The 24,689-nt window shown below is 43.7% G+C and overlaps 2 protein-coding genes across 3 annotated transcripts; both read left to right on the top strand.

Annotated features, from left to right (window-relative positions):
- Positions 1–673: 673 nt before the first annotated feature.
- On the top strand, positions 674–16,507 carry arhgap25 (Rho GTPase activating protein 25). Of its 2 annotated transcripts, none has more exons than XM_084025932.1 (11): positions 674–1,025; positions 5,194–5,396; positions 6,424–6,511; positions 7,437–7,550; positions 8,289–8,493; positions 10,054–10,186; positions 10,270–10,343; positions 10,607–10,728; positions 11,028–11,173; positions 14,211–14,779; positions 15,843–16,507. In XM_084025932.1, the coding sequence occupies exons 1-11, from the start codon at positions 962–964 to the stop codon at positions 16,108–16,110; spliced, it is 1,986 nt and encodes a 661-aa protein (XP_083882058.1). In that variant the 5' UTR covers positions 674–961; the 3' UTR covers positions 16,111–16,507. The 2 variants fall into 2 exon arrangements, with proteins under 2 accessions (XP_083882058.1, XP_083882057.1); XM_084025931.1 differs by having other exon boundaries at positions 5,173–5,396.
- Positions 16,508–17,954: 1,447 nt separating this feature from the next.
- On the top strand, positions 17,955–22,391 carry bmp10 (bone morphogenetic protein 10). The gene is made up of 2 exons (XM_084024903.1): positions 17,955–19,703; positions 20,132–22,391. Exons 1-2 carry the CDS (start codon positions 19,298–19,300, stop codon positions 21,211–21,213), a joined length of 1,488 nt encoding a protein of 495 aa, XP_083881029.1. The 5' UTR covers positions 17,955–19,297; the 3' UTR covers positions 21,214–22,391.
- The last annotated feature ends 2,298 nt before the right edge of the window (positions 22,392–24,689 follow it).

Raw genomic sequence — 24,689 nt, 5'->3', positions numbered from 1 at the left:
CTGAAACATTCCACTCACCCTATTTGCTCACAGGGAGGCAGAATATACGGGACAAACATACCACATTTTGCATTTTGCAAAAGATAGTTTTTTTTTGGCTGCCAGGGAACACCGCCATTGTTAATCAACACGGTGCCACTTTGCAGGACCCTCTATAAGGAATGTACGGGAGTTGTGACCGTCCCACATGCTTTAGGCTCCCCTTTGTGGTTTTGATTTTGTGGTTATAGATTCTCTTATAAAGCTGTATGATTTCAGTATATTATTCTTGGACTGTGCAATGGTTTGTGTTGAGTTGTATTTGTCTCGAGAAAAGATGTAATCTTTGATGCTGAAATGTGCTTTACCTTTGTTTAGAGGAAATAAAAAAATAAAAAAAAGATGGTGTGTGTGACTGGTTTCTTCCCCCTCGGTCTTCTTCCCCATTTTGAAATAGATAAACAGTCAACAACACCATCTGACCAATGTTAGTGGTTTATTTAGTTTAGGATGGGGAATCATAACTCCTTATTCATGGTTCAGCAGAAGTTAAAGTTCCATCTTTAATCCTGAGATGTAGCTTTATATACTCACTCTGCTGCAGGTGCATGGCTCAGAGGTGAAAACCATTTCCTTTAAAACACACGTGGGAGTTTTTTTCTGTGTGAAACATCAGTCATTTGAAAAGTACCCACTCATCCTACATGAACCCCGGAGCCCTGCACCCAGTAGTGAATCAGCCTGGACGCCATTTATACAGAACAAGCGTGAACATGGAAGTAAAGGCAACATGAGGGGACGCGTTACGAAGGGCTGAAAAAGAAGAAGAAGAAAGATTAACACACAGGAAGTAGGAAGTGTGATCTGCGACATCTCCAGTTTGTGTGATTGTGTTGTTTGAGTATTTGTGTGTGTGTATGTGTGTGTGTGTGTGTTTGTGTGTGTGAAATGAAACACTGACCTCTGCTATGAGTTACGGACAATGTCTCTGAAACTACCTCGCAACTGGGACTTCAGCACCTTCAAGGCTGAGACAGCTCGCATAGGTAAGCCACGGCCGCGCTGCCTTCACTGTCAGCAGGATGCTACGCTTTCAGCCTCCACATTTTAGACACTTTACAGTTCGGATATCTGTCTGATCCTTTTACTATTCCTCATGTTCCATTTATCCAAACTAATATATCCACAGTGTGTACTTTAACAACAATCATATTTTTTCTGTTCGGGAATATTCTTTTTTTTTTGCATATCAATTCATGGTATACAGTATACATCATAATTAAGGTACCATAGTATGTAGTGTAAATGGCTGTTTTGTTATATAAAATATAAAATAATAAATCCGTTAGGGTTTCTGAGCATTGGTGGTTACTTGCTATGTGGTGACAAATCACTGTCATCTACTATGGAGTGTATTGCTTCTATATTAAAACATAGCTTGGCATTTTCATAGATCATAGTCCAATATATTAGTAAACATGAACAAACTTGTAAACATACCAAAGACAATGAATTGGGAAAGAAGTAGTAGATGACAGTCAATGTTCTGAGTATGTGGGAGCATATAGCCATATAAGGAATCATGTTCAGTCAGCAGGTCATTATTGTGAAATGAACCTGGAAGGTGAGCAGCTTCTCACTAAAGAAATCAACCATTCCCACAAAATATTGATTTAAAAATGTTTTTAGAGATTTAAAAATGATTATATTGCTTAATCTAAAAAAATAGTCCATTTGCTTTGTATGGGATTCAGAAGTGCATCCAGTCATAGAAACGGTCCGCTATGAAGCAAGCCTTAGTTGACAAATCAGAATTTCAAAGTATTCAACAAAGCCCAGTAATAAAAACATAGAAATAGAATAATAGAGTTGATGGTTTGAACCTGTCCAAAGGAAAATGGTGCTAGTTGTTATGGTCAAAACCATAGACTGTTTATAAGAACAGGATGTAGTCGTCGTGACGTCACCCATTGGTTTGTGGACTACGGCCATCTTTGATTTTGTAGCCAACTTCGCACTTTTGCAACCAGTTAAGAAATTGACCACATTTGGGTTGCGACTGGATCGGACCAACAAAAGCGATGAGAAAGAAGGAAAAGGCCCATCAAAATGGGGGGTTTGGATACAAGACAAACAATATAGAAAAAATATATAGATCATTGTAATAAAAACCCCCACTATATCAACCTTTTGTCTGCATTTACCATTATCAGTTCCTATCACGCCTACCGGCATCAAAACAGGAAGGAATTGGTTAAATAGCTTCTTGCTCAACAGTGTGTGGAGGAAGCATTAACGATATGTGAAGATGTGTTTATTTGTGCAAATACAACGAGAACACAAGCAGCAACCACCAATGCTACTCTATAGTGTACCTTTAAGTCGTTCAGTCGTATTCATTTCCTTCGGCTCTGCTTCGTAACGTTACTACTCCACCAGTTTAACACGCTAGAACGCTCGCAAAGTTCGGACCATCCTACTGGGATGATTTGAATGATCTGTTGTGGCTTTGAGAGAGAGAGAGAGAGAGAGAGAGAGAGAGAGAGAGAGAGTAGCTCATGTTCACAAACGTTGATTGAACTTTCCTTGGCCATGGAAATAAAATAGAAATTCTTAACTTTAGTTGCCACTCCTCTTTTAGTTCCCTAAAACAATATTGCAATGATTATTTCCTAACTGCATGCAGAACTACAGTTATGTATTTTAACAGGACTACTCAGCTGTCTAGACTTTAAAATACCACACTTACCACTGATGGCAAAGGGTGCAATCAGTGAATACCATGTTTCTCAGGTTTGGATGGCACAACATTTGCAACACTCAAATAACAGAAAATTGCAGAAAAGCATTGACTCTGTGAATTCTCTGCAGTACAGCCTGCTATGGTTTACAGCGCTCATAATTTTTGCTCCGGCTCTTATCACATGCACATTCAGTGGTACTGTTTTCAGCGCCGTGAAAGGAAGTTGCTGCCTGTAGCGTGTTTATTTCACCTCATTCACGTTGATGTGAATATCAGCTGCTATTATTGTCACAAAAGATTCATGAGTCTTTTACCTTCAGCTGTTTTATGGACCATGAAAGTGATGGATTGTATACACTGGAACTGGAGTGATGCAAGTTTTCAACAGGAAGGAGCTCGGCGTCGGCAGAGCTCTGACACGGCAGCCGTCTGCATGTAACCGAGCCGACATGTAACAGTGTGTCATACTGCATCTGGCCTTTCCGGCAGACCACAGACCAGTCAGTGTGCTGATTTACTCAAACTGACACGGAGTCTGCCTGATGCAGTAAACTCCACTCATCTGCTGTTAGCTGTGTAGCTCAGGGTTAAAGGGTTTGTCATTAGGAAATATGCTCATTGCTGGCGTGATGATAGGTGGATGAGAAGGTCGATCCCACTCGCAGGAGCTCAACATAAAGACTGGAAACCTTTTTGTTTCCTTTGGACATCGACCAGGCTAGCTGTTTCCAGTCTTCATGCTAATTTATTAGCTTAATATTTGACAGACAGACATAAGTGTGGTATCCATCTTCTCATGTAACTTTCGGCAAGAAAGCATGAGTATGTTTCCGAAATGTTGAACTTTTCCTATATTTGAACCATAGATTGTATACAACATTAGGACGTAGTCATTGTGATGTCGGAGGTTTGAACTTGCGTCATTCTCTCCGGGTACTGCAGCTTCCTCCCCAGTTCAAGTGAATGTGAGTGTGAATCGTTGTCTGTCTATGTGTCACTACGTCTGACTACATGTCAGCTCTGTGATAGACTGGCAGGCCTGCCTTCGCCCCAGATCCCCGACATACATATCTAAATCCTATTATTAATCATTTATTCTGATGACATGACACATTTACAACACAGTCAGTGGCAAACTCTGAGTTTCATTTTCCCCTCCTAAAAAAACACTCACAATAAGTTGATTGCGGTGAATTTCCATAATCATAAATAGATAATCATAATGTCTACTTTAGTATCATGGTAGAAGTGAAAAATAATGCCTGATTTAAAGAAATACAGAAAACACATATATTTTAAAATGTAATTAGTCTTTATTTAAGCAGGGAGAGCTTAAGATGCATTGATTATTTTTCACTATAAAGTATGCTCACTAAGAAAATATAAATTAATAAAGGTATTAGTTTATTACCAGTATGTTTTAAGTTTAAGTTTTTAAGTATATTTTGATATATGGGATATTGAGATAATATTGCAATTATTTTAACTTTTATATTGTCCCAGGCCCACTACGACCCTGTAGCCATCATGGCGGGAAAGTCTTGCATTTGATGTAAAACCCATCTGATGTTGAACACGTCTCCGTGGCGCTGTGGGACTGGAGCCTCCTCAGGAATTGAGGCCAGTTTGAAGACACAGTGTGTGTGTTAGTTGTACTGGGGTGTGACATCGGCCGCTGTGTGTGGGCTCAGGGTTCCTCAACAGCACTTTGACTTTCCTCTAATCGAGGGAGGGTGACGCTTTTAAAACTAGACCAAAGGGCTCTCAAACTTCTAGGTGGAGACCTTCAAAGTGTCGCCTGACCGCCGGCGATGATGATGTGGCAGCTTCCTGTTTACCCCAGTGCCGCCCTGCTTCTTCTCTTCTCCTCTGTCATCTTGCTTAACAAGACACAGTAAATTTAAGAACAACTGAGCATGTGGGCTCAATCTCGATCCAGATATCTGCACAGTCCTGGGTGTTACTCGGACCTCCTCCCTCTGTCTTCTCTGGGCCACGTAGACCTCTGCTTCTGCTCTTTCATCGTGTCCTTTAAACCATCACTTCATGGCCTCAACTAACAAAGTATCGGTCAAGGGTGATACTTTTAATGCCAAAATAGGATTTCTGTGTCAATTCCAGTCTAAATTAACTCTTTACAGAACTTTGAATATCATTAGATGGCCGGCCCCTTACAAACCACTGTGTTATTTATGTAGAACAATCACAGTTGCATTCATGCTTCTACCACAGGAAACCCATCGGCTCAGACCAACAGTTTCCTCTCAGCCTAAAAGGGTTTTGCTGGGGAACAAAAATAGGCAACCGTGAGCAGATCTCTCAAACTGGATAGGGTGCTGCATATTGATATCACGAAGAGGAAGTGCTCTGCTCAGTTCAGTAGAGTTTTGGTTGTTTCTCAGCTCCGGCTGTGACACAACAGATCCAGAAATTGACGGTTTTACCTACAGCTTTCTTGTGGTGTTTGGCAGCGCGATCCAGGAGCGTGATACCCGGAGTGGGAGCCTCCAGGCCGGGCTCACCGCTCTCCCCAAGGTCCATGGAGAGGCCGCTGAAGGCCGGGTGGCTCAAGAAACAGCAGAGGTCTTTAGTCAAGAACTGGCAGCAGCGTTACTTTGTGCTCAGAGGAAGCTCTCTGACCTACCACAAAGATGACAAGGAGACCACTGTCCAGGTGAGTTGAGACTTGAACCTTTACCTCTTCATTATGATGTAATCTGTGTTCTCTTCTTGTCCTTTGTTGGTACAACACATATGTGCACATTATATCCAAAGCAATTCATACAAAAAGTTTTGAATTTGCTGCATGTTCTTACATTCGGGGCTGTTAAGTAATAAATGCAAACTAGCATTATCTCACTTCAACATTTAGTCATATTTTTATATGTCATGTCTTGTTTATTTATAGATGAATTCATAGGGTGATAAGAAATGTGTCTTTTATCATTTCTAATCAATAGCACAAACACTGTAGCTGAGTTGCATATCCTCCTGCAAACAAATGGTGCTTAAAGTCTCCAAAGAGATGCCTGCTGCCATTAAAAAAAAAAAAAAAAAAAAAAACTAATCTACTGGTTTACGCTCTTGAACAACCATCCAGCCAAGATCCTACAGACTTTGTTATCATGCTGGAGATCTGTCTGTGTGGGACAAACACAAGATGTTCTCTCCTTACTTGTCTAAAGAGGCAGCATGGAGACAATACAGTCCCATGTTCTCATCAGCGGTGGCTACAGAAAACCTATAACTACACTGTAACTGTCGCTTTTTCAAATTTACAGCCCACATTAATGTGTAAAATAAAACGTCATGTTTGCTATGCCTTCATCTCCTCTTACACGTGCTATTTTGTTACTCTTCCTTCTGAGTTACTTCCTTTTTTAAAAATGTGTGATAGTGAAACAGGAAGGTAGCATTCATGAAAATGTGAAAAGAATAACCTCCCATGTCCCCCCAAATCATTTCCACTTTGGGTTTTTGTTTTAGAATATACATAAAATAGGGACTGTGAGTGGAGATAGAGGAAGTGGGCTGGGAATTCCTGCTGGGGCTTCATATTAGTCTTAACATATGGTGGACTATGAATGAACGTAAATGGTATACCAGTGGTTGGTTCTTGACTTTAGTGTGGACATGGCACTAATGTACTTTTACATTGTGTGTGTGTGTGTGTGTGTGTGTGTGTGTTTCTTGATCTCCAGGGAGTCATCCAGCTGCGGTTCAGTAAAGTTAATGAACTCTCCCCAAACTCTGATGACCCTGGGAAGTACCTCTTCGAGATCATACCACGTAAGCATATAATCGACCCTTAAAAGGGAGCAAAACTGGGAACACGGGGGGAAACAGTGAATACAACATGTTTCTGCTTGTGATAATAAGGTGACATTGGAACAAGTGCAAATTCACTTAAAACATGTCTTGAAAGAAGGTATATACTCTTATGTAATGTTTAATCCATCCATCGTCCATCCATCATCATTTCTCCTGTATCCAGGGTGTAATATTTAATATCTATCTAATATTTTAATCTAATCAAATTAATTCACACACATTCACACTCGGTGCCAATTTGGGGTTCAGTATCTTGCCCAATGACACTTCGGCATGTGGACTTGGGATTTGAGCCACCGAGCGAGGTCGTCCTTCTCCATGCTTCGTTGACATGCGTGCATGTCCTTTAGTGCATGTGACCTACTGGCTAGCACACAAGCCGCCCTGCAACGCTTTCATATGTCCGCTACAGCTGATAACGCCATCCCGACCGACAGCAGTTCCCCCCTCAACTTAGCTTCAGTGAAGGATGACACCTACGTGATTAATGGGTGTGTCCTCTTTCTAATTATGTATTTTCAGTCTTATACTCCAGATATACAACATGGGACTTTCTTGATGTGTAAAAGGACAGTAATTCATGCCACAATTCATACAAAAATTATACAAAATTGTCTCTTGCCATTGACTGCTGACATTTTTTTCCCACTAAGTAAGTAGCTACCAATTATTATTTTCTAATCAGGTTACGTGTCCTCGTATGGTATCTGTCCACATGAGTCTGCACTTATCTGCATTGTGGAAAAACAGAAACTACCACAAATTGATCTCAATCGTCACAGGAAATATTTCTGTAGATTTCACATGTGCTGACAGGCGTATCTGGCCTACTAAAGGTTTTGCTGTACTAAGATGTCTTTTTCCAACAATCCCCATTTCACAGGTACAACTAAAGACAGGGAGCCGTGTCCCTATGTGCTCATGGCAAACTCCCAGAATGACATGGACGAGTGGGTTCGCACTCTGCGCAGGGTTATTGGAGTACCAACAAGTGGAGGTTCAGTAAAACTTCTATTATTATAGATACACAACGTTATGTATGAATCTGCTGATATATTATTTGAAAGACTTTTCTTAAAATTAGAGGTATTCACTTTTTTGCCTAGAGGTATAGAGAAGATTGATACCACACTCATCTGTACACTAAATATGTAGCTGGAGCTAGCAGCCGGTTAGCTTAGCTTAGCATAAAAGGGAAATGGGAAACAACTAGCCTGACTCTATCCAAACATAAATGAAGAAATCCCTCACCTCTAAGGACAGCCACTGGTTAGCTTAGCTTAGCTTGGGATACAAAGAAGGATGGGTTTCTTGTGACCTTTGCACAGAGCCAGCGTAGTTTTTATGCTAAGTGGACTATAAACTAACCAGCTACTGACTGAAGTTGTATCTCTCAGCAGGAGAATAAGCTATTTCGCCAAGAGGTCAATGTGTCAAAGTAAATATATAAGAATATCTTCACTCCCACAATTAAAGGGTTTCAACTAAAGGCTCCTCCCTATATGCAACGACCATGAAAAACAGATAGTGTAGTGGTAGTTTATGAGGCGGGTGTACTGTTAGGTAGATGGGTCTGTTACAGAGGAGGAAGTGGGTATACTCTCCTATATATTCCAACGGCTTTCTGGCTGATAGGTGGGTATACTGTAAACCACCAGAATACCCCCGTATACCTGCGTATACCCTCCACTACACTACTGAGTATGGCGTGTCTTATCTCTCTGTCTGTCTGCAGTGTTTGGAAGGAGTCTCATGGACACGGTAACATATGAGCAACGGTTCGGGCCTCACATGGTGCCGATCCTGGTGCAGAAGTGTGTGGAGTTCATTAAAGAGCATGGCCTGGAGGAAGAGGGAATCTTCCGTCTCCCGGGTCAGGACAATGCCGTCAAACAGTTCAGAGATGCCTTTGATGCAGGAGAGAGGCCCTCCTTCCCCAGGTAGGGCACTCATGACCCCCACAGTCTATAGACTGGTGGGATATGAAGCATTCACATAAAATATAAGTCATAATTTCTACCTCAATGTGACATTATTATTATTATTATTCATTGGAAGCCCCTAGCCTCAACTGATTCCATACAAGTATGGTTCAGACTTATTGTAGTTTTCATGATCTTAGGTGTCGGTTATTTCCTGTTTCATTTTGAACTTCGGTGCATCTGGTGTCCTGTGTTTTGCTTGACTTCCTGTTTTAGTGTATTGTATGGTGTTCTGGTTAATCTTGTCAGCCCTTCTGTTTCATCCAATCAGCATTCAGCCTGCCCTCTTGCCTGCCCAACTGTGTCTTGTTGCCTGATTAGTTTCTTGTGTATTTAGTCCCCGTTGTTCCTTCCGTCTTTGTCTGTTTTTGCTGCTTCAATCCTGCCTTTGCTGCCTTGCTCGCCTTATTTATAATATATATGTATATTTGTATATTTATATAGATATATTTATATTGTATTTTTGCACTTTCAAAGTCCTGACATGACTTGCCTAGCTCTACAACTTGGTGTTGCCAGCCTGCTGTTGTCCCTTGTTCTTGTCTCATGGTGTTTACGTCCATGTTCCTGATCCCATTCTGGTTTATTTTTTCTGTTTTATTTCACCTGCCTGCCTCTTTTTTGCATTTATGTCTTTTTGCGTTTCACCAACCCTGACAGCAGTTGTACTGTTTATATGCATGTGGCATATAGGCTACTATATGAAAAAAATGGTAGGCCTATCCTTGTATTTGAAATATTGAGTGTATAGCGGTTATGAAGTAGTAGTCACACATTCAAAAACACTTGACAGGGTCATAAATATCCTTTTAAGCATTTGTTAAACCTGTCTGTACGTATGATGTATGAGCTCTTAGAAGGTCACTGCTATACGAGGAGAACACAATCGTAACCTCAATCAATCAGCACCAGCTTTTTTCTTTTCTTTCTGAGAAAGCAAGGAGAGATGAGAGAGATGCAACGCATCTGATAGATTTCTGTCTGCTCAGAGCTGAAGGCGACACCACATCCTGTTCTGGCCGGCAAACGCCTGTTGCTCAACAACACACACATCCATTTAACCTGAACGGTTTGTGATCTAGTGTGAGCAGAGTCAAGCCAGCAACGGCGAGTAAAAGATGCTTTATGTCAAACTTCTGGCCCCAAAATAAAAACATAAAAAATCAGGGTTCAGTGTTTTCCCCTTGAGCTGTAATCTTGGCAGAGTCCATACAACAAAACTGACTCCAAGCCAGCAGCTAAATATACAAAACTAGGCCCAGAGCCTGAAAATGTCCCCAAACAGCAAAGATGACTTTGTAAAGACATTGTTTATAGTAAAACGCAGATGGTAAACCTTTTAGTTAAAGCCCACAATTAATACAAAATACACAATGTTCAAACGTAGCTATGCATGTATGTGTATGCTTGTGAAGTTGGGTTGAACAGCCCGTTTAAACCAGGTCAGATGCTTGGTTTAAACGTCAGTCACACTGTACGTGGATTGCTGATCGGATCATTGTGTGTCATCGCCTGCAGTGACACGGATGTCCACACGGTGGCATCGCTGCTCAAGCTGTACCTCCGCGAGCTCCCTGAACCCGTGGTGCCCTGGACTCAGTACCAAGCCTTCCTGGACTGCACCGAGCATCCGGACTCCAGCAGCACAGAGGTACCACGGCAGCGACCGACACGGACGAGGAGGAGGTTTTCAGCGTGTATGTCCTTACTTCTCTCGCTCATCTGTCCTTTCAGGGTTGGGGGAATTTGGAGAAACAAATCGCTCTTCTGCCCAGAAACAACTACAACCTTCTGAGTTACGTGTGCCGGTGAGTAGAAGAGCGAAGTGTTCTAGAGAACATTCCAGAGAAAAACAACGAGCTTCGAGGACGCTGGAAGGATTCTGTCTTCACACACACACACACACACACACACACACACACACACACACACACACACACACACACACACACGCACACACACACACACACACACGCACACACACACACACACACACACACACACACACACACACACACACACACACACACACACACACGGTGTTTGACGCGGGTCGTTCATTTCGCTGCAGGTTTTTGTTCGAGGTGCAGCTGCACTGCCAGGTGAATAAGATGAATGTGGAGAACTTGGCTACCGTGATGGGGATCAACCTGCTCAAACCCCAGATAGAAGACCCCATCTCTGTGATGAAGGGTAAGGACTTCTGAATCAACATGTCTATTCATTTAGTAAGCAATGACGTGTGGTAATATTGCAGCATGAATTCATCCCTGCTTTAGATGCTTCACTTAAAACATCCTTTAGCACAAAAGTCCTCACAAGTTAGGAAGGTGTGTCTCCATGAGATCATACTACTGGCATACATATGTCTATGGATCTGAACTGTGCAATATAACACAAATACAAACCATAAAAACAATTCCGCTCAAGTGAATTAAAGAATGGAGAATGAGAAGACATTTTGATCCTAAGCTTTTTGTTTTTCTTCGCAGCGACTCCTCAGATCCAGAAGCTGATGACGGTGTTGATCAGACAGCACGAGGCTCTGCTCCCCGACCTGCGTCCCTCCCCTCCCTTGAACAGGGCTGAGAGCCAGAAGAGCACTCCGCGCAGCTTCGTGGGCTGGGAGTCTGCAGAGGTACGAGCAGCCGACCACACATAGAGGCTCTGTCATATTTTCACCATGTCCTGTTTTTAGGGCGGGTTAAAAACTGGACAAGACACAGTTCAATGGGGGAAAGACCACATACCAGGATATCCAAAATGACTCCTGTTAGTAGAAAGACAGAGAGAAAGTTGGCTGTGTGGCGTATAGTGCTAATTCCATCCGATGTGTCAATTTGTTGGAGAAATCTAAACAACTCTGTGGTCGGAAATAAGTATTGCATTTGGAGAAAAAGTTGCCAAGTTTTCGACAGTTCATTTTCTCCCTTGTTGATCAATACTCTCATGTCTGTAAGCAGAGCCATGGGGAGGGGGCATTTTAATCAATAACTTGGAGCCGATCCCAGCTGTCATTGGGCGAAGGCGGGGTACACCCTGGACAGGTAACCAGTCTATCACAGGGCTGACATGTAGAGACAGACAGGTAACCAGTCTATCACAGGGCTGACATGTAGAGACAGACAGGTAACCAGTCTATCACAGGGCTGACATGTAGAGACAGACAGGTAACCAGTCTCTCACAGGGAGACATGTAGAGACAGACAGGTAACCAGTCTATCACAGTGAGACATGTAGAGACAGACAGGTAACCAGTCTATCACAGGGAGACATGTAGAGACAGACAGGTAACCAGTCTATCACAGGGAGACATGTAGAGACAGACAGGTAACCAGTCTCTCACAGGGAGACATGTAGAGACAGACAGGTAACCAGTCTATCACAGTGAGACATGTAGAGACAGACAGGTAACCAGTCTATCACAGGGAGACATGTAGAGACAGACAGGTAACCAGTCTATCACAGGGAGACATGTAGAGACAGAAAGGTAACCAGTCTCTCACAGGGAGACATGTAGAGACAGACAGGTAACCAGTCTATCACAGTGAGACATGTAGAGACAGACAGGTAACCAGTCTATCACAGGGAGACATGTAGAGACAGACAGGTAACCAGTCTCTCACAGGGAGACATGTAGAGACAGACAGGTAACCAGTCTATCACAGGGCTGACATGTAGAGACAGACAGGTAACCAGTCTATCACAGGGAGACATGTAGAGACAGACAGGTAACCAGTCTCTCACAGGGAGACATGTAGAGACAGACAGGTAACCAGTCTATCACAGGGCTGACATGTAGAGACAGACAGGTAACCAGTCTATCACAGGGAGACATGTAGAGACAGACAGGTAACCAGTCTCTCACAGGGAGACATGTAGAGACAGACAGGTAACCAGTCTCTCAGAGGGAGACATGTAGAGACAGACAGGTTATCAGTCTATCACAGGGTTGACATGTAGAGACAGACAGGTAACCAGTCTATCACAGGGAGACATGTAGAGACAGACAGGTAACCAGTCTCTCACAGGGAGACATGTAGAGACAGACAGGTAACCAGTCTATCACAGGGCTGACATGTAGAGACAGACAGGTAACCAGTCTATCACAGGGAGACATGTAGAGACAGACAGGTAACCAGTCTCTCACAGGGAGACATGTAGAGACAGACAGGTAACCAGTCTCTCACAGGGAGACATGTAGAGACAGACAGGTTATCAGTCTATCACAGGGTTGACATGTAGAGACAGACAGGTTATCAGTCTATCACAGGGTTGACATGTAGAGACAGACAGGTAACCAGTCTATCACAGGGCTGACATGTAGAGACAGACAGGTAACCAGTCTATCACAGGGCTGACATGTAGAGACAGACAGGTAACCAGTCTATCACAGGGCTGACATGTAGAGACAGACAGGTAACCAGTCTACCACAGGGCTGACATGTAGAGACAGACAGGTAACCAGTCTATCACAGGGCTGACATGTAGAGACAGACGGGTAACCAGTCTATCACAGGGCTGACATGTAGAGACAGACAGGTAACCAGTCTATCACAGGGGGCTGACATGTAGAGACAGACAGGTAACCAGTCTATCACAGGGCTGACATGTAGAGACAGACAGGTAACCAGTCTATCACAGGGCTGACATGTAGAGACAGACAGGTAACCAGTCTATCACAGGGCTGACATGTAGAGACAGACAGGTAACCAGTCTATCACAGGGAGACATGTAGAGACAGACAGGTAACCAGTCTATCAAAGGGCTGACATGTAGAGACAGACAGGTAACCAGTCTATCACAGGGCTGACATGTAGAGACAGACAGGTAACCAGTCTATCACAGGGCTGACATGTAGAGACAGACAGGTAACCAGTCTATCACAGGGAGACATGTAGAGACAGACAGGTAACCAGTCTATCACAGGGAGACATGTAGAGACAGACAGGTAACCAGTCTATCACAGGGAGACATGTAGAGACAGACAGGTAACCAGTCTCTCACAGGGAGACATGTAGAGACAGACAGGTAACCAGTCTATCACAGGGCTGACATGTAGAGACAGACAGGTAACCAGTCTATCAAAGGGCTGACATGTAGAGACAGACAGGTAACCAGTCTATCACAGGGAGACATGTAGAGACAGACAGGTAACCAGTCTATCACAGGGCTGACATGTAGAGACAGACAGGTAACCAGTCTATCACAGGGCCGACATGTAGAGACAGACAGGTAACCAGTCTATCACAGGGCTGACATGTAGAGACAGACAGGTCCATCCTGCATGTCTTTGGACTGTGGTAGGAAGCTGGAGAACCCGGAGAGAACCCACGCTTACACGAGGAGAACATGCAAACTCCACACAGAAGGAACCCGAACCCGACCCGGGAAAAGAACCCGGGACCCTCTCGCTGTGAGGCGACAGTGCTACCCACTACACCACCGCCCTCCTGATTATTTATGAGTTAATAAATAATTTCCCAGTTCCATCAAATGGATTTAATTTGAACATATCATTCTGAAAACGATCCACAGGAACCTTTGACATTTGACAGTTGGAATGATGAGCTTCATCTTTGTGACCAGATTTATTTCATATTTCTGCCTCCATTTCTTTCCTCTGACTCCAAAATAACAGCTCATTAAATATTTACATCTGTAATTTGTCTCAGATGTGTGATGCATCAGCCTTTGAGTCTCCAGAAGAAGAGGAGGACACTGACAGTCCGGGTCCAGGTCCAAGTCCAGGTCCAAGTCCAGGCAGAGGAAACTGCAGCCCACAACACGAGCGTCAGGAACCTTGCTCACCTTCCACCGACGACTGGACGGGAAGTCCCCGAAAACGCACTCAGACCCTGCCCACCTTCAACTGCCCCCTCACCGGCATGGCAGCCAAGACCGACGCCCTCAACCGGTGGAGTCACATCCAGGAGAGCGTGGAGGAGAAGAGTGGGACGCTGTCGGAGGACATTTTTAAGATCCTGGACCTCCGGAGTTCCGGATCGTTGTTCAGGAAGGCTCACACGGGTGGAGTGAGTGAGAGGACATTTATAGCCACAGCAGGAAGTGGCAACACATGTTCGCCTTCTGCTGACTCCCAAAAACCGGCCAGTAACTCCCCACTGTCCCGGGTTCTGACCGTTCAAAAGAGTCTGGGGACCGTTGCAGGGATGGCTTCAGTCGAGCAGGTCAACAACGGCAGGTCTGTGCAGAAGAAAGAAAGCCAGCAGCCTATCGGCAGGTGAGTCCACGCCTAACGGGCTCCACGCCGACCCTCACCAACCGTTACACCTGGAAAATAGTCCATTACAATGTTTTCAGGTGGAAACGTGACCAAAGAAGTAGGGGTGTGAATCTTTGGCTTCACTTCGATTCGATTAACGATACAGTCGTTGGCGATTCGATTCAAGGACGATATTTTTTTTTGTAATGATTCGATTCGATTCTGTAAACCACGATTCGATTCAGTAACTTGTAACCAAAATTCTATATCCATGAAATAAACATGCAATAATGCAAGTGAGACTATCTGTATTCTTCTGAAAGGTGAAAAATAACATATTTATTCTAGAAAAAAGTAAACCTGCATAATATTTTATGCTGAATACAAAAATGTAATTAAACATTGCTCAGTTATTTTGAACATTATTAAATAGACTACATGCTGGCAGGGGAGAGTGTCTTAAACATATTAAAACATTAATCATAAGTAAGAATCATGATTCATCCCATTAAATGCATTTATATCGATTATTGGTGAAGCCAAAACGATTCATTCTATTTATTTATTTTAGCAGATTGATTTAGTAGAATCTATAGGACTGACGATCGATTCATCGATTAATCGAATGAATCGTTACACCTCTACAAAGAAGACCTAAGACCTAAGGATTAAGTAATTGCAAGGGTATTTTTAAGGACATTTGCAACCATACTGATACTGCTATTGGAAAGAAACAAAAAGTTAAAAGATGAATTATATTCAAGATTTTCCCCCCAAGATTTTGTGTGTGGCACCTGCAAATGTTTTGACAACTTTTGTTTCATTTTCAGTTTCATTTTTTAAATAAATATTATAAAGTGGATATTTTTGTTGTGCAATATATCTTGACGGATCATCTTAATTTCAGGTAACTCCTAAAACAAGTGCTTATGTTAGGCAGTGGCAGTAATATTTTGGACTTTTGTTTTTGCCATGATGAGGACTATATGACATGGATAGTTTCCAGGATCGAGTGAATAGCTATTTAGACCCTTTACTGTATGTCTGAACTGTTCGTTTGTGTCCTCACTGTCTCTTGCAGTCTGCAGCAGAACAGGGATCTGAAGATAAATTCGGGAGAATTGCACGACATTGCCGAACTGATGTCCTGCCTGAAAGAAGCAGAGCGCAGCCGAGACGAGGCCCAGAGACGCAACTTGGAGCTCCAGTCCACCCTGGCGGCAGAAAGCCGCCAAGTGGCCGATCTGAAGATCTGCCTGAGAAACGCAGAGCACCACCGAGACGAGGCCCAGAGACGCAACGAGGAGCTGACAAAAGAAATTCAGCGGTTCCTCGACAAAGAGCCATAAACTCCAACCTAACGGCGATTTTCAGACTCAGTAGTCTGTGGATTTGTGACTCTGTCTAAGGGAGCTCATTTCACATGAACTGGTTGTGGAAAACAGTGTTGTCCTCCAGTGGGATCACACTGGATCGTTTCCATTTGAGCTCTGTTTGGTCTTCAAGATAAATTATTGGCTCATTTGTTTGTGCTGGTGGAGAAAGTCTGAAGAGGTCTAATTAGGTGTTGATGTCACTATTCACATTAAAGACATTAATAACAAGTCTGGTGTGTCAATGTCTCTGACCCTTAGATCCGAGGTCAAATGGACTGAAGTAATGTTAATGGTGGACAGTACAAATATGTAGAGTGGCTATTATTTGATGTTTCATTGCAGTGGTAAATTAATAAAACAGCACACACAATTAAGCGTTTCTTATTGATGTATAAAAACATGTACCTTTTGTATCTGTACATCAATGCTGAAAAGGAGTAATCTCTTGTTAGCTTAGTTTAGCATGAAAGCTAGCTAACGTTGCTAAGTAGCACCCAGGCGGCAACCTCTGCTTCTGAAAAGTGAAGACAAAGCATTCTCTCTGCTGGCCATCAGGGGGCGACTCCTCCACTTGTAAGAATCGCATAAAAGTCTATGAGAAAATGACTACTTGATTTATTATCACAGTAAACATTGTAAACATGAGTTTATGGTCTCAATCTCTAGGTTCAAGTCTTCAATCCAGCATGTCAATTTAGTAAATTATGGTCCCTTTAGAGTCCAACAGACCAGAAAGCAGAGTATAGTTGAGGGCGTGGATAACTCGTGATTGACAGGTTGCTACCGCGGCGTTGCTACCACACCTAGGCTACCATGCTATCAATGCAGTTAGCTACTAAGATGACACTTAGCTGTAAGGTGCACCGTGTCCAACACTGCTGTGTCTGCTGGTTATGTATTAGGCAATTTTTCTGTTAATGTCATAATGACAAAGTTGTGTTAATATGTCAATTTTCAAATATACAATTGATCAGGAGTGCATTGGCTTCCTTAAGAAACTATTAGCCTGACATATATATATATATATTGAAGTATTTTGTGGTGATGGTGCTTCTATCTAGCAAGAGTTAGTTTTCTATACATTTTCCATCTTAAACAGCTCACCATTGTGTGGGAAAAATAGATGATATTTTATTTAATGTGGGCACAACATGTTGTCTGCTGGAAGGTCAAAGCCCAAATCAGGCCTTCATAAATCCCCATTTGATACACCCGAAGGACCTTAATACTGACCATATGGATGGGACCGAGTGAATGTGTGTGTGTGTGTGTGTGTGTGTGTGTGTGTGTGTGTGTGTGTGTGTGTGTGTGTGTACAAAATTACATTATCAAGCCTTCTTGTGGCCACCAGGAAGAAGTGAGGCAGCAGTTGAACAGAGTGACAGATAACAGCATGCCTGTCAACTGTCAACCTGGCAGATGAGTGGCAGAGGCAGGAAACGCTCATTCCTTCCCATCTCTGTGACGCGCCGCAATCAGGAGTGTATCTGTAGGTCACTCAAAGAAGCTCAGGAATGAAGGACAGTTGTGTAGTGGGATGAGAGTTCAGGTGACGAACGGAACAGTTATTCAACTCATTATGAATTTGATAAGCAAACCAGCCCCTTGACTCCATGTTGGCAGCAGTGCCAGACAGTCTGCTCGGTCATGTACATGTCTTGCTCAGTGGACCCCTGGCCAAACGTGCCTTACGACCATGCTCTTGCATTTTTTTAAGGCTCCTCTTGTTCCCAGATATCCCATTTCAGACACAATGTGATTTTATCAGAAAAGGAAGTTCACAGAGAACATTTTACCCATAGACTGTATAAGAAGTGGACGTAGTCAAGAAGTCCCCCAGTGGTTTGTGCACTCTGGTTTTGAAGCCCCAAGTTTGGCATTTTGGCAGTTGCCATCGTAGAATTTTTGCCACCAGTGAAGGAAGTGACCATATTTGGACTGCGAAAGAGCAACGGCTGGATCCAATGAACACAAGCAGCAGAGCAGCACCTGAAGCAGCAACCTTACTGGATCTGGATCCATGTGGTTTCTGGTGTGAATCTGTTAACAAAGTCAGCTTCATAATTCAAATTAACTTTACAGCTAAGTGTTAAAGTCAAGTTAAAATAGCTACCTGTAGCGTGGCCGCTGTAGTGACCTGTATGGTAGCCACACACTAAAGCATACCCTGGTTTATGGTCTATTTGACTCTAAATGGACCATCATTTATGAAATGAATAGTTGCTGCTATGTTGAATGAACATAAATTATTATTTTCCACAACTCTTTCGTCCTCATGCTGATTGAAATGTCCTCCACCTCACCGTCAGTATCTTTCCTCCTTGATCATTAAGGCCTCACACCTCATTGCATTTCAATTTCATTTGGCCAAGCGTTGTCTAATAGATATATCCTGTTACATTTAGCAATAACAACAGAGCCTTGGTGTATTTTGTCAAACAGAAATGGTCAATGGAGCCTAGACGGCAGCTCGCAGAACTCGACCATTTACAAAGCAAACAAACAAATGAAGATTATCAACCCTGGAGCACCCACCCAAACAAAATAGCGCTTCCACAAGGAAGAGGCTACATGACCGTGTTTACAAAATCCTCATTAAGGAAGTTGTGAGATAACACACGCTCATGTGCATCGCACAAAGTTGAAGGCACGCACGCACACACACAAACACACACACACACACCCCAGCAAAGAGACCATAAGCACTGAGCAATGCAGAGCCCACCATATCATAGATAAGGGACAGAAAGAAAGAGCTGGGAAGAAGAGAGCAGAGCCCAGAGAGAGACTGACAGAGGAGAGGACACAACAGAAATGACTCGGACGGACAAAGACAAGCCTTGGCCACCCTGTCACCGGAACCGCAGCCCTGTCGCAGAAGACTTCAAAAGGTGTGCGCAAGAATAAATGCTGTGAAATCTGGAGTGAGGCAGCAGGAACACACACTCCTGCAGAGAGTCTCACACTGGTCAGTGCAAGGGTCAGCAACACTATTGTCTACTGCCGAGGATCCAGAACTTTCTTTGCCCATAGATGAACTGACCACAATTTCAATTAACCTTTGGATTAAGGTGTTCAGAGACCACAATCATTTTTTTCTTGCTGCTGCGTAGAAAAACCCAAAAGGGCATCAACTAGGAAGCTGCAGATTGTTGTTCCCATGGCGAGCATTTGGGTCTCTCGACTGGGAACCGTCTGCAGCTCCAGGACTTGGCTCTTGCTGTTTTCCATGCTGCTGCTCCAGGGGCTCTGTGGACAGAGCAGCCCGATCTCCATTACCCATCAGAGACATCGCCCTGCTCCGGGGCTGGGAGACGGGCATGGAGGGGTGGTGGATCCATCAGTGCTGGAACAGGACAACAACATGAACATGCAGAGCTTGCTGGAGAGCCTGAAGGAACAGTTTCTGCGGACTTTCAACCTTTCTGGTTTGGGTCTTCCTCCACTGCCTCCTGGAAGCACACGAGAAGAGCCGCCTGAGTACATGATGGAGCTCTACAACCGATTTGCTAATGACCGCACTGCGATGCCCTCCGCCAACATCGTCCGCAGCTTCAAAAATGAAGGTAAAGATCCTTTGTTCCATATGATAATGCCCCTGTTGATAATATAGATTCTTAGTGGCTGCCAAGTTTATTGAATATATTCATGAAATTTTTTATTTAAATATTATTATCATTATATTATTAATATTTCCTTCACCACACTCTGGTCTGCCAGTCCAAAGCATCTAAGGAGTGAAACTGAGAAGAAGTGTCCTCCTGTATATGTGTGCTATATTAAGTTTGCGTTACCAAAATGTAGTTGTTTAAATCCAAGCCTTTAATCTGTTTCTTGTTACTTCTCTGTGCTAGTTAGTGGTCGTATCAGAATGCCCCTCTTATTTTGAAATGTAACACCTTGCAAACATTCTAAGATAATAGTTCAATGGTAATGAGGAGGATCAGTTGGGTTAGGTTCAGTTAAAATTTGATCATTTATTTCTCTTTCCCAGATTCATCTCCCAGCATTGTGGGTGTTGGAGGCGTAAGGCGTCACCCGCTCCTCTTCAACGTGTCAGTCCCCCATCATGAACACATCGCAGCAGCCGAGCTTCGACTCTACACCCTTGTCCAGACTGACCGCCACCTCTATGCCGGTGTGGATCGCAAGGTCACTATTTACGAACTGGAATTGCACGTCGGGGAAGGCAACATAACCGAGGAGAACACGGTGAGAGGCGATGGATTCAGAGGGCAACAAGAGTGGATTGAGCTGGTGGAGTTGGCTTCACGCCAGGTCTATGGCACTGATAACGGCTGGGAGGCCTTTGACCTCACTGCTGCTGTTCAACGCTGGCGGAAGGCTGAGCTTGGAACCACGCACCGGTTGGAAGTGCACATTGCCAGCATGGCTAATGAAGATAATGTTCAAGGTATGACCGAGGACAACAAAGACTCAAATCCCCCTGAAGGAGACATGAAGATTGACACCAGCCTTGAGGAGAAACACAAACCTCTTCTGATTATTTTCTCTGATGACCAGAGTAGTGATCACCGCGATGACAAGCGCGAGCTGAACGAGATGATTGACCACGAAACCTCCGACATGGTGGTCCAGAACGATTTGGGGATGGGCCTGGATGGATTGTGGGGGGAGCTGGGGAGGGACAGGGATGGGGGAGATGAAGAAGCTGAGCCAGATGAAGAGGACCTCATACAAATGCGCTCCAATCTGATCTACGACACCGCATCACGCATCCGTCGCAATGCCAAGGGAAACCACTGCAAGAAGCAATCTCTGTACGTAGAGTTCAAAGATATTGGCTGGGACAGTTGGATTCTGGCACCCACCGGTTACGAAGCATTTGAGTGCACCGGTATTTGTTCCTTCCCGCTGACAAAGCACGTCACGCCCACCAAGCACGCCATTGTCCAGACATTGATCAACATCAACAGTCCTCAGAAGGCGGCACGAGCTTGTTGTGTGCCCACCAAGCTGGACCCCATCTCCCTGCTGTACTTGGATGACACAGGCGTTGTCACCTACAAGTACAAGTTCGAAGGCATGGTGGTGGCTGAGTGTGGCTGCAGATAGTCCAAGCCTCTAGAGAGTTTAACTCTCCGTAAAAGTCTTACAGAGGAACGACACAGAACTAACAGTAAGCTGAAAAATGAGGTTAAAGCCTAATCTGTCTTCAACGAAAGGACAACTGTTGGAATCTCTGTAAGGGTTCTCAGTGAGATTGGAAGTGTACATTCACTATTCATGAAACTATGTGCGCTTTGAATGAAGATGTTTCACACAGTGGAATAACTGCAGAGCGACAGTCACCCGACAGTGATGCCAAGGTGTGTCCTCATACCCACAAGAATGAAAAGGAACAAGACCTCCCAAAGGACCAACCCAGTACATCCGACAGTGTGTGCAGCCTGGTGGGAACCAGTGGGCCAGTTGGTCCCCTCCCTCTCCTTCCCCCTGACATCTGTCTTCCTCTCCACTTATCTCTGGCCTCCCCGCTCGATGCAAACACTAATCAGCACTTCATGTGTCCTGGCGCTGTGAAATGACCCCCGTGAGGCAACCTGACAAGGCATGAAATCTCCAGGCCCACCTCCTGCCTCCTGCAGCCTCCTGATACGTCAGCACTGTGCAGGGGTCCTATGTGGAAGGGTTATCTATCCCAATCCTGTTTCCCACTTCACATGCCTCTATTCCACTCCCCCTAGCTACAGCGATAGCAAGGTGTGGGGGTTTGAGAAACATGCATGCCACCACTCACGCTTGGAGAACTGGACGGCATTCTGGGCAACTTCTGAGGTGGTGAGATGGGGGAGTGGAACAGGACAAAAGGCTGTCCACATTCCTAGGCAACAAACAATCTTAAGTCTCTGACCTAGTACCATGTGTCCTGACATCTCCAACTCCTCAGTTGATCCATCACTTTTATGGTAAAAATGGCCATTTGGACAGTTATTATATTACGGCCAAACACAAGAGTGGAAGAGGGGCCACCTTGTCTCAAAAGAAATACAATTACAGAAATACACTGTCTTCGTTTAAAAGCCTTTTGATACCTCTGCTGCAAATAAAAGACTATTTATTGTTCTAATTTATTAATTTTTACAACAGAGTAGATAACTGTATCTGTACATTTGTAAGTTACTTAATGTAGAGGAGGTTTTGTATCCATGACAATGCATTTGCAGCACAAAGTGAATTATGTTGGGAAGAGAAATGGTAATGATTTCTAAAACAATAAAGAACAATTACTGAACAAATCATATTTGGAAAGTCTCCTTCACTGATCCTCACTGTTTTTAGAAAGTTTACGCGTCATCAAAATGTCATTGGGATTAGCTCATATCAAGATGAACGTAAATATTTGGAGCTAAATTACCACAGAGATGTTGTTTTTCACAGTTCATTTTACATGCTCTATTTCCCACATTACAATGATCAATCAGAGCATCTTGGTTTGTCAGCTTTCCTTTCCATTATTTAAGAAATAAGCTGCTGAACCAATGATACAATGCATTGCTGACATTCAGATCATTTAGTCTGACAGTATCAGCTCGTGGGTCATAGTTCATACATGACACACAAACAAAGAACCATGGGAAACCGTGTGGAAGGCCCGCTAATGAACAAAATGGATGGCCTGCTGCTCACATTGACAGCTAGCAGATGCAGACAGCTGTGATGGAAAACCTGTTCACCAAGACAAAACAAAGATCTGGACTCCAGTATCTCTTTCTGTTCTCACTCAATTTTCTATGAATGTCCTCTAGATTGCAAGGGTGGTTTTTTTCGTGCACCAACGCACATTTAAAAAATAAATAAAGGCTACACATCAGAGGCCGTCGCTGTTAAAAATGAGTCACACTTCTGTTCTATGAAAGGTGAGATGTCTGTGCTCTGTTTGGGTAAACTCCACAGCTACAGCAGCAGAACTGAGGATGAACGATAAACAAGACAAAGACACAGACGATGGATTCTGCAACCCATGACCAATCCTAATGCAGTCATTATAGTCACTAATTAGTAATAGTTAACAAAAGGTCAGGTAAAAGGTATGTGAGGGGTAAATAACACCATTTCTACGTCCCATCTTTACAGAATGATGATTCCTGTTCTGAACGTGTGCACAGATTTCCCCTCTATGTGCAAGTCAAACTGTGTGTGTCATAACTGGAGTTCCAGAAACATGTTACAGTAGTGTTGACTGTTCAAAGCCTTTGGCAGCAGCCCACAGATGACAAGTGCACTGAGATGTGTCAGAAAGCAGACGAGTCACTGACTGACCTCTCGCGTAAGATGAGAGCAGAGGTCTTCTAAATATGGCAACAGACCAGAGGGCAAGGACCTCGGCCAGCTACTCAGGAGGTCTCAGCTATGTAAAGGCTCACTAATTGAATATTTACAGAATAGTGGAAGAAATCTGGCCTTTGTCACTGAATGGCAAACTTTCAGGAAATATGAAGAAATGGGAAGTCTGATGATAAGGCCTGGTGCAGTGCTCTGTGCTATTTCCTCTCTCTCTTGTTTTGTAGCGGCCCCCTGCCGTCGACAAATATTTTTTAATCGTTCTCCTGGAGTGTATGAAGCATATGTCCAGAGGAGCACATTTAACAAACAAGTAAACAAACTGAATGCCTCAAAAATGTACAGACGTTTCAAAGTGCGTCATATTCCCGTAGCGGTCGGGTGCCCGGCATCGTGACCTCGGCTGCTGGTTGTTGACGTGTGTCTCGCTGTGAACGTGTGTTTTGGTGGGTCATCCGAAGCTGCACGACTCGCCCTGGCTCTGACGTGACGTCTGTAATAGGGCCTGATTGTTTCCGTTTTGGGTCACATGTTTATCATTCCATCTCTTGGTAACACCACCACCCAGCGCTCATCTCCCGCTCTCATCTCTTCGTTTCCCATGAAACACACACTCGGCCCAGCATTTCTTCATGAGCATGTATGAAAAACACCTTTTAACAATTTGAATTTGACTCTGAGGTTGTGCAATTTCCTAAAAACGCCCACTGGAGGAGTTAGAAATGAAAAACAGATGTTCGCCGTCGATCACGCGATGACTACAGCGCTTTACAGAACATTGCGTTCAGTTCAAGTCAACTGTCCATCATTAAAAGTAATGATTTGCACTCACTGGAGACCCCCCCTCCAAAAAAAAAAAAAAAAAACCCAAAACAAATTACAAGTCATTACTGAGATGGCTGGTAGCCTACGTGTGAGAAAAGTCCAATTTATAATTATTGTTTTATTACATGTTAAAATCACACTCATTAAGAAATGTTGCATCAACTGGTTATCTCTAAGCATTGCTCCCTGTGGTGAGTCATTAAGTGTTAGACATATCTCACTGTGATGAAGCGCAGAGCAATCTGGAGCTCATTGCTCTCCTTTCATGTGAACGCAGCAGGGATGCCAAGGCAGAGGTAGCTCCAACTCATCCGGGCTGATCCCAGCTGTGGTCTGTTGAACAGAAACCCAGAGGGACGCTGTGATTGTCGGCTTTTAAAGGCTCTGATGACGATGTACCTCTTGTAGAACAAATTACAAAG

Source organism: Eutrigla gurnardus (assembly GCF_963514095.1).
Source record: "Eutrigla gurnardus genome assembly, chromosome: 13".
Taxonomy (NCBI): domain Eukaryota; kingdom Metazoa; phylum Chordata; class Actinopteri; order Perciformes; family Triglidae; genus Eutrigla; species Eutrigla gurnardus.
The sequence above is the reverse complement of the archived record's forward strand: the minus strand, read 5'-3'. Positions and strand labels throughout refer to the sequence as shown.